This window comes from Cygnus atratus, chromosome 1 (assembly GCF_013377495.2).
Source record: "Cygnus atratus isolate AKBS03 ecotype Queensland, Australia chromosome 1, CAtr_DNAZoo_HiC_assembly, whole genome shotgun sequence".
NCBI classification, from domain to species: Eukaryota; Metazoa; Chordata; class Aves; order Anseriformes; family Anatidae; genus Cygnus; species Cygnus atratus.
Window position 1 is genome coordinate 111,800,705 of NC_066362.1, and position 10,356 is coordinate 111,811,060.

General features: G+C 47.3%; 1 protein-coding gene across 5 annotated transcripts; it reads left to right on the forward strand.

Annotated features, from left to right (window-relative positions):
* Nucleotides 1-1,177: 1,177 nt before the first annotated feature.
* SMIM11 (small integral membrane protein 11) lies at nt 1,178-9,810 on the forward strand. 5 transcript variants are annotated; one of them, XM_035545868.2, is made up of 6 exons: nt 1,178-1,268; nt 1,701-1,762; nt 4,467-4,543; nt 5,993-6,098; nt 7,675-7,854; nt 9,625-9,810. In XM_035545868.2, the coding sequence occupies exons 4-5, from the start codon at nt 6,078-6,080 to the stop codon at nt 7,840-7,842; spliced, it is 189 nt and encodes a 62-aa protein (XP_035401761.1). In that variant the 5' UTR covers nt 1,178-1,268; nt 1,701-1,762; nt 4,467-4,543; nt 5,993-6,077; the 3' UTR covers nt 7,843-7,854; nt 9,625-9,810. The 5 variants fall into 5 exon arrangements, with proteins under 5 accessions (XP_035401761.1, XP_035401762.1, XP_035401759.1 ...); XM_035545866.2 differs by lacking the exon at nt 1,178-1,268 and adding an exon at nt 1,442-1,600; XM_035545869.2 differs by lacking the exon at nt 4,467-4,543 and having other exon boundaries at nt 1,179-1,268.
* Nucleotides 9,811-10,356: the final 546 nt, after the last annotated feature.

Sequence of the window (10,356 nt, forward strand, 5' to 3'; positions counted from 1 at the left end):
GCCCAGCTATCAAGGCTGTCCCACTGATGTGCTTTCTAAGGGCTTCCCACATTGGGTACTGCTTTGCACTGGCTGAGAAATGGATTTTCAAGATGGTTTATCTTCTCCTGTGCTGCTGAAGTACCACAACGTTGGCTCTTGGAATAATTAGAAGCAGAGCTGGTAACAATTCTGGTATTAAAACACGCTTCTTTTTGTAAGGCTTTTTGTAAGGTTGTGGGTTCAGCTCCTATTCATGTTGCTAGACTTAAACCACTTAAGCTTAAAGCTTCCTTGCTGGCTATTGATTGTGTGGGCTTGTTGTATGTTTTTAGAAAGTTTTGGCTGAAACACTTCAGCCATGCCTGCCACTGCATTCCTGACAAAATTTTGCCTTGCTCAAATTAAGAAGAAATGAAAAAGAAAAGGGCTTCTTTTATTGGGAAGCTTTGGCTTGTTTGGGAGACTGGTCTTGAGATTTGGCACGGCATATGCTGTCGTGCTCCAGATGTGCCTTTAGCTGGCATAATAATAACAAGTCTTTTAATTATCTGGGACCATGTGCGCTAGTGAAGGTTTGTCAGGTCCTAGCACAGACTGCTGGTGAGTCTCTCCCCACCAAGTGTGTCCCTATTCCTCCTGCCTCCCATGGGTGACCCGTGGGTGTCTGCCAGCCCTGAAGCTCTCTTTAGGGCTGTGCCCCACCTGTGGGTGGAAGTACTTTCCTTACTGCTTGCCCTTGTGGCCTGCAGGCTCTAAGGGTGCAGGTATCGTGTTCAATGAGGTGCAGGGACCGTGGTGGCCATCTGGCTACACATGTGGTGTGGTTGGGGAAAGGATGTGGCTTTTGGCAGGGTATGACGGCAGGGATGTGCCTAGAGAAAGTGTCCGGGTGTAACAACATTCTCAGCAGCAGCTACAACAGAAATAATTGCAAGCTTCCACCGCTGGCCGTGCCCTGCTCCTGGCTGCTTGCAGACCAGTAAAACTGGGGACAAGGACACGGGCTGGCTTGGGACACGGGGGCACTGCTTTAGCTCAAATGTATCAGGAAGGGACGCAGCCACCCCCTAGCACACATCCCCAGGCTGTTAAGAACAGCTCACAGGAAAACGAAGGCAAAGCCTTGCCCCTCGGGGAGTTTCGCGACTGGAGCAGCACACCGCTCCCTCACAAACTACACATCCTAACCCCTCGGCGGCGCTTCCCCATCAGGGCCGGCCGTGCGGGGCGCTGCCGCTGCTGGGAGATGTAGTCCCTCCCGCCCACAGCCATGGCCGCCCGCTGAGGTACGAGCCGCGGGGCCGGGGCCTTCCCCGCCGCCCTCCCTCGCTCGCCCGGCGCCGGGGGCAGGGGGTGGCTGCGGCCGGGCGGGACCCGCCGGCGGCCGGGCCGGGGCCCCGCGGGGCGGCCTGGTCTACCCCAGCCCTGCTGCGGCCCCACGGCCTGCCTGCCGTCTTGCCCTCCCCGGGGTCGTCCTCGTAAAGAGAGCCGGAGGAAATCAGTAGATCGCAAAGGGATCTGAAGCGATCGCTTGCTGAAAATGCCACTCGGGTCGGAGGGCTGTTTGGGGAGGGGTGGCAGCAAGCTACGTGGCTGGAGTGACGGCCGGCGAGGCGAGGTGCAGATGTGCCACCGATGGTTTTGGGTGTTGAATCGGTTTTATTTTTATCCGGGTGCCATCACTGACACCTCCCGTCTGCTCTGTGCTTACTTTACAGCGGCTGGAGCATGTGAGGAGCTGCCCGAGGGATCACTCGTATTTTCATTTCAGCTTCTTCAGGTATGAAGGTCTTGTATGGCTTTGTGTTTGTGATGTTCCTAGAGTTGAAGACAGGTTAGGAATTACCGTATTAAACAATGATTACACTGGCCTTTTTATGGAGTGGAGTCTTAACCTATATGTACGCATACAGGCTGTAAATGTACACAGGTTTGTGATGGATTCTTAGCGCAGCAGCTCTGGCTTCCACTTGCCTCCACATTGTTTCTCAGTAGCCTTTGGGCCATGCCATATTACTGCTTTTTCCCTCTACCCAGCAGTCTCCCTTTTTTGAGGAGGCTCGATCCTGACTTCCAAGTGCTAAGCCTGATGCATGTCACAGCAGGCAGTGGTAGATCCTCCAGTGACTGTCCAGGTGGGAAGCGTGCATTTTGTTTCCTGAAAAACATGCATTAAAGAAAGCAGCAACAAGAGACAGGTGTAATGAAATGTCCCTTTTCTAATTTAGTGAATATTCAGCCATCACTCTATTTTAAATGCATCAATTACCTTAAGTAGCTCGCTGCTTTCTGAGGCCTTCTGGCTGGTGACTTTTACAGCTTTCCACAAAGTGGATATGAAGGAGGCGCTCAGAAACCCCCAGCAGACAGAGGAATATCTCAAGTCCCATTCTGTTGTGGAGATGGAGTTACTGGCAGGCTGAGTGAGACATTCAGCCAAGACAACTCAAGTGGGATTGCGAGCACCCGGATGCCTGTGTGGAAGTTTTCTGGAGCATGCAGGCCGGTCGATATTCTGCTGCTGCGTAAGAAAACAATGGCGTGAGTGGCTGGGCTGTGATGTGGTTGCTGTGGTGGAGTGAAGCTATAATTCAGTGGCTGAGAGATCTGGATTCAATTCTGTGCTCCACCACAGACTTCCCATCCGACTGGAGCCCAAGTCAGTCTGTCCGGGGTGGTCTGTGTTGCACAACACAGCGTTGGGCAGAGATCCTGGGGCTGGCATCAGCTAAAAGCTAGCTCAGGGAATTGGTGCAGCCCTCCCTGGGAGCTCGATAGCCCTGCTGAGGACACGAGCCTCTAGTGCTGCATTGGTGACCCTATCTGTCGGCATTGGGCCCAGTAGACCTCACAGCATTTGGAGCTGACGGAGGATTGCCAGTACAGCGCTGGGGTGTGTGGCACAGGCAGACTCTCTCTTCCCTTTCCTGTTTGCAGTAGTTTGATCTGCTTCACAGAGGTCTGAGTGTAAATAGGCTGGTGATAGCGAGGTGCAGTCACAGGGAAGAAGGCCACAGACACGTGTGAGAGTGATGTCATTTTATCCTTGCCCTGCATAGGAGCGTATGTGTATGTGATGGATAGATTATGAAGTCTCTGGCAGAGCTTCAGGCAGAGCCTAGTGCTCCCAGTTCTTTCTCACATGGCTCGGCATGAGACCTCCTTGCTTCTGAGTGAAGGTAATAGTGACCTTCCGTGGGGCCCGCTCTCCGTTCCCGGTAGTGCTGTGTTTGTTAAGGGAGCCTGTATTTTCTTGGGGAACGAACAATGCCTGACTGTAGATGTGTTCTGAACTCCTATCTTTGCCTTATCTGCCTCTGAAAAGGCAAACATGAAACTTCAGCTGTTTATTTGCCTGCTTGCTTTTAAGATATCACAACCTTGAAAGTACAGTGTCTGAGCTTTTTACTTCTGAATTAACAACGTCAGTGGTAACAAACGTTATTTTTCAACGTGAAGTGAATCTGGCCATTTTCTCTTCCACTTTCTCCTCTCCACCCTACGTCCCAGCTCCACCCATTATTTTTTTCTGTCTTGGGGTTTCAGCTATATTTAATAAGGTTTGACTCAAGATGGAGACCAGAAGGGTCAAGAGGAGAAGTGGGGAGAAGCACATGACCACTGGAGGCTGGTGGCACAGGATGTGGGAATGCAACAGGGAGAGAGCGGTGGCTTCCCCACTCAGTTCGAAGCGCAGATGACACTGTAAAGACAGCCCACCAAAAGTGTCAGCTCTCACAAAAAGCATTTTAGACTAAAACACCACAGTTCAGAACAAAGGGATAATTTCTTTGCTTCCCTTGCTGCGTGACTTCAGTGCAGCTACTCCTAGTGGATATACAATCAAGGAAGATTCAGGCTTGTGTCTCAGCAGAGCGGAAATATTAAAATGTTGTGCTGAATGTTTAGATAATCGACTTGCAAACAAGCATTTGCAGGAGTGCACACTGTGATACGCATTATATGCTGCTTCTCACCAGTGGGACAGTACCCTGCAATCAGACCCCACAGATGGGCTCGCATAACGTTTGCTGAGTCAAAACCTTTTTCTGTACGTAAAAATCACTAAGACTCCATTTTCAGCATCATACGCCAGATGCTGGCATGTGTTTGAATGGCTGAATTCATGCCTCTTTACAACGTGTTGCAAAATTGATTCCAACTGAATCACAGAATTTAAAGCAATTTAGGAGAAGAGTGAAGCCTGTGGCTGATCATGAAGACCCCACCGAAGTCAGGATTTTGAGATGAGGATACACCACTTGGGCAGTTCAGTCTCTTCACATCAGGCCAGGCTTGTGTACCTTGGGCTTCCCTGAGAAGCATGTAGAAATCTGGACCGTGCACCGAGAGCCAAAATCTGCTCTGTTGAGTGATTTTGGCTGTGACCATCTGGCAGGGGACTTTAAATTTTATTGGCTGCTGAAATTCTAGAGGAAACATCAGAAGTTTTAATGCCTTTTTTTTTTTATTTTATTTTGAAGGTGAAACACTACTGACTTGTTACTTCATGGCTACCCTGACGTTTTATCAACAGGACAAGGGAGCTGCACAACTCAGGGTCAGCACAGTAAATACTGAATGACAAATAAGTTGGCCACTCTGCTGCTCAGATATAGTTAGATCTTGGTAACAGTGGCTGACCTCACAGATTCTGATAATCCTGACTTGAATCTGCCCTGGTGGGATATAATCCTGGAACACCCCATGATGTGCACGGAGCCATGTGGTGTGAGACGGGCTACCACCTTCAAGCTTGGGAATGGTCCTCTCAGGGCTTCTTTGGGATAAACAGAAGGGCTTCCCTCTGCTCCCTGAGGGACTAGTGGGGAAAAAGAAAACACATTGTTTCCAGTGTGGGCAGTGGCCAGGAGTGAAGCGCAGAAGCACGGGGAGAGCGCACCTATGTACGGAGCGAGTCTGTTCTGACAGACCTCCCCACCTCTGCTTGGTGTCCCCAGTGGTGTCCCCCCTTGGTTATGACTGACTGGAGGGTGAAGACTTTGCAGCTGGGGGAATAGGGGAGAAGGGAATACCCCTGGCTGGAGAAATAAGGGTACCTGTGAAGAGCCTAGCTGAGCTGCACAGGAGCTGAAAGAGCATTTCCTCGACTCCCTGTTCATGAAGATGGGTCAGAAGCAGCTGTTGAGGCGTGGTGGTGATTTGCCCAGCCCAGCTGCCCGTAGAGGTTTGGACTAAGCCATCCTCATGCTTTCCAGCAGTGACTCTGCTGTTCCACTTACAGGAAATCCCTTGAGGTGCTCAGGCAGGGAAGCGTGCTTAATTTGAAATCCAGCAGCTGAAACGGCATCAGCACTGCTGGAGCAGCAGCAGAGACCAGAGGGCAGTGTTGCAGCTGTGTACTGCAGCCATTGGCATCCCCTTGGGCGTTTCTCAGTCCCAAAGTTCAGCTCTGAAATGTACATTGCCCACCTGAGGGATCTGCTGACTGGTTGGTTCTCTGAGGTGTTGCTGTGGGCTGTACTGAAAAATTAATTTATGAGCAAAAGAGAGGGAATTGGGAAATGGTAATATATACCAGGATGCATTAGGCATTCAGGCTTTGAACAGGGCAGATGGGTTTAAAAAACGCAAGAAGCAATTCTGGGTGTGCTTCTGTCCTCTACATCTCAGCCACCAGTGAGGCGGCTCGATGTGCACACACGCCAGGCTTTTGAAAGCAGCCAGCGTTGTGCTTTCGGTCGGGCAGCTGCCGGGATGTGCTGTGTGCAGTGAAAGCACAGCCTCCCCTGTGCACAAGTGCAGCACTTGCCCGGTGCCCGTCAACCCCCTGTCCTTCAGCAGCACCCCACATGGGCATTGCTCCTGTCACTCAGCCCCAAAAAGGCCCACGAAGGTCATGCCCGAGCCACGTGGCACAGATACCCTGCCGGGTGCTGTGCTGCAGTTACGAGCCCCTCAGAGAGGTGCAGGGTGGACATGCCGAGTAGAAACAGATGGGTTAATTCTTTTTTAAATTACCGTTTCTTTTAATTTCCGTTTCTTCAAGATGCTCCTGCCCTGGTCTGTGCCTTTAGAAGTGTGACGCTCGTCGGTGCTGGGTGCCGGACAGGCAGGATCGGTCCGCAGCCAAGATGGTGGCGTTTAACTGGAAGGTGAGGGTGTTTCACGTTCATAAAGCAGTGAACTTCTGCTCTTTCAAGGAAATGGATCCGAGATGTGGTTGGGTAGGTCTTGTGTTTAAAGATGCTTCCCTTGCCTAGGTGAAGGTGGCTTAACCACCACGCTCTCTGCACCGTGGGGTCAGAGGACTCGATGCTGGTGTCCTTTTCTGCCAGACATACTTGCAGGTTTGGGCATCACACTTTGTAGGCAAGCTCTGCTCTGCTCACCTCTGCTCCTCCTGGCCTTCCTCTTTCTAGGCTTTCCTCTGGCTGTTCTTTCCTCAGCTCTTTTTGTTACTGGAGGGTGGTTTCTCCACTGTATCTTTTAGTACATTGGGGCCATAAGCACTCTGCAGGGTATGCATGTAAGGCATAGAAATGTTTGAGCAAGTACCTCGTGCACTACCAATTTTAACATGTTCAATTAGACCATTTGTCATAAAAGCAAAGCTAACCACAAGCCTTGGCTCTACCTCTCTGGTGTTGGAGAGCCGCAGTTTAAAGAGATTGCCACTAAAATGATGGTTTTTGCAAAATTAGAGTGGAGTGGCCTGATGTCAAAAGTACCATGCAGCTTGCGTTATAAGAGCCTCTCATTTGCAGACTTTAAAGGCACATGCTAATGGAGTATGGATGCAAGGCTTTTTAAAATTCAGTATTTGACAATGGCCAAACAGCTTTATGAGGTGCTGGAAGGCCTTCTAAGGGTACGGGGGTGCTACTGGGAGGCTTGCCAAGGGAGGACTTACACTGTGAACCTACTGTGCACCGCTGAAAAGCTGGACTGATACTGCTGGCCAGGTGGCTCTTTGAACCAGTGTGCTGGGAAGTTCATGTACCTTCAGTATCCTTCTGGAATTGACGTCTTTCACTGAGCGCCTGTGCAGCTCTCGTTGTATTGGTATTCTGAGTTCAGAGTTACCATTTGCATCTTATTTTCCACTCCATATCACTTACAATAGCACGCTTTTGTAACGTAGAAATATGTTGTGCAATTTCTTTGGTTCCGGGCATTAAAAACTCTTGAAACTGGATAATTGGAGGCTGTGTCCTTTTTATTTCTGTGGTTTGAAGGGATTTATCTATACCTTTTATACCTGGGCAAGTTAATTGCAAAACTCCCATAGATTAAAATTTCTAGGAGGACAGAAGTATATTCAGGAACCTTATCTGACAGCTGATATGCATGGTTCCATCACCCATATCAGAATTATTCAGAAGCATTTTATCTTTTACAAGCATCCTAAGATACCTAATTCTTTCCCTTTGTCAGCTCCAGGTTTTGCCAATATTCCATTTGCTGTAAAGAAAACAAAAGCGACAAAGACCTGTTCAAAAGAGTTTCATACAGGAACTCTAGTAAAGTGAACCTGTTTTTGCCCTTCCCCCTGGACTGTATACCTAGTTTAAAATTCCCTACAGAAAAAAAAAAGGTGTCAGCAGAGGAACATTACCATAGCTTTGAATAATGCCATTGCTGTAGGAGGCTATATAGCATCCCTGTAGAATAATTTGTAATTGTACAAGTGTTCCAGTAACTGCTTCAATATATTGTTTTGTATTTCAGGCTTTGGAGAATTTCCCACTGCTGATGTACATTTTGGCAGCTAAAACGTTGATTCTTTGCTTAGCGTTTGCTGGCGTAAAAATGTACCAGAGCAAAAGAATTGAAGAAAAATTGAAGAGGGAACGTGAAGAGAAATTGAAAAGAGAATCAGAGAAGAAGGATGATTGAAGAGTCTCTCAGGTATAGAATTTATTTGACATCCTGGTGTTTGATAATGACATTGCTATATTAATCCCATTATGTTTTGGCTTGGATACATCTGGATTGTGCAGTTAGAACTATTACAGTTACCTGAGTCCTTCTAATACTTGCTTCCTGTGATGCTTCAGTTTATTTACACACCCATATCATTCCCCATCTTTGTAAGAAATGCAGTTACTACCAAACAACTTGTCAGCCATTGTTTGTGGCTTAGGGGATTTTAGCACAATATTCATTTTCTGTTCTTAATCACCTTGAATTTTTATGCCTGACCAATTGCACAGGAAGTCCTGATCCATAAAGAGATGGTTAAATTGGGGCAAAAAATGCATGAGAGGCTATGCCAGATAGAGTGATGTATTAAGACTCCTTGGCCTTAAGTCACATAATTAAGATAGAAAAGAATCAGCCATTCCATGTTAGTTGAATACATGACAAATTGTTGATAGTTCAGCTTAAAGGGCCGAATTTCCTGCCATGAAGCTTCTCAAGGTAACAGAAGTGCTGCAGGTTATACAATGTAACACCCATCATACATACTTCACTGTGAAAAATGGACGTCTTTCTGCATAAAATGCTAAATGGACATAACTATATTTCTAAAGTTTTGAGTTTTCATTCCCTGTGTTGGATTCCTTCCCACTATTTTCAAAGTTTAAGCAATCATTGCCTGATTGGATCAAATCCATTGGCAAAATGGGTGTGGTTTAGTTCTAAGATTATGTTCCCAGACTTGCTTGATATGTGACTTTTCTATCAATTCATTTCACATTTCTCTGTTCTGAAGCAAAATGGGAATTCTATTCCTGCCTGCCCTTTGTAAACTCAGTGGGAGTTTGATATAAGGTTACTCTTTACTAAGCCAGAAAACTTAATTTCCCCTTTTGAGGTCATCACCTGACATATGAAGAGAGTCTCAGTTTTTAGAAATGTTTACTAGTTTTGTTTTCAAACCTATCACTGTCTTATTTCGTGCAACGGGGATTGGAAATTGTGACTAGAAATGGGGCCTGGAAATAACCATGGGAACAGAGTGGTTCACTTGCATAGCAAAAAACAACAAATACAAAGGTGTTTTTCAGTCCCCTGTTTACATCATACTGAGGACTCGTGTCTGGGCAGACTTGCCATTTTAAATTCTTACTTTAAATCAGTTTAGCTAGCCACAGGAAAATGTTGTGAGAACATTACTTTCAGCTTATGCTGAATAAGTCGGACAGTGTAAGTTATATGGAGTTTTAGTAATAAACAAATGGGAGATGGGCATAAGGGCACAGTGCCCTGTGAACGAGCAAGCCTGCTGCTTTTAATGAGGACACCTTATTGTGCTCTGTGTGCAGCACTGGGCCGCGGAGAGTTCTGCCTGGCAGAGGCCATAGCCCAAAGGATGGCTGCACCAGGGTAAGGAGCTCATTCTGCAGGGCCTGTGGGTCTGGCATATTTCGTTGACCTTGTCGAATGACTGGCATTAAAACATCTCTGACCAAAGTCCTCTTGGTCACCCAGAACGGCCCACAGGAGGCCCAGTCTTTCCTAAATTCTGCTGTCTCTAGGACTGTCAGCGTGTCTTTCTATAATGGGTTTGTGAGAAGGGGTGAATGCTCCTGCCCTAAAAATGTTCTCCTGTGTCAGCACTGCGGAGCTGTGACTAGCTCCGATTGCAGCGTGCCACGTGGGCAGGCAGATTTAGCCCATGTGCTGCTAGCATATCACGCCTGCTGTTCTCACTACTGTTTCCCCACCCTGCAGATTTTCTGACACTTGGCAGCTTGCTTGGATTCCTTTCCTGGGAGAACGAAGGCTTCCCGTAGATGAAGGATGTGTCAAAGGAATAAAACCCTCAAGAGTAACATTCACTTAAACTGTATCTCAACTTTTTATACGTACAGCAAAATATCTAAGCCTCTATTTATGCAATAAAAAAAAACTTTGTAAAAAAAAATGGCCTTGGTTATTGCTTACTCAAATGCTACAGTTTGGAGCTGCAGGGGAGGCAGTTTTTAAAGATTAGCCGAAAGCAGGAGGCTGGTTTTAAAGAGATAACACTCCGAGTGCATCATGGATGTGTGCAGGGTACATGGACAGACAGAAGGAAATGGGGATGTCTCTGTGCAGCTTCTTCAGAGCAACTGCTACCTACAGGGGTGTAAATCTGGGACTTGTGGGCCCTTTGTTAAATCTGGATGAACAAACCCAACACAGCAGATTTTCAGGGCAGGTCTTTTTCAAAACACTTTCCATACCTAGGATTTACCTTAGAATAATGCAAGTCACAATGTCAGTTTGAAAACCTCTGGTGAAGTTTAATGATAGGAGGTGTCTTGTATTATTTTGCTTTGTATAGCGTCTGAAAACTGTGTATGGCTCTCTATTTGCTGCTCAGCCTAGGAAATAGAGACAGTTTTTATTGTCATTACTAGCCATTCCTGCATGTTCAATAACACCAAATCTTGGAGGGTAAGCTAACTTGGTCATGGTAAG

Bases quoted from the DNA above. Each gene is read 5' to 3' on its own strand.
- SMIM11 (XM_035545868.2), top strand. From the start codon at position 6,078: ATGGTGGCGTTTAACTGGAAG. The intron at 6,099-7,674 runs GTGAGGGTGTTT...TTTGTATTTCAG, and splicing joins TGGTGGCGTTTAACTGGAAG to GCTTTGGAGAATTTCCCACT.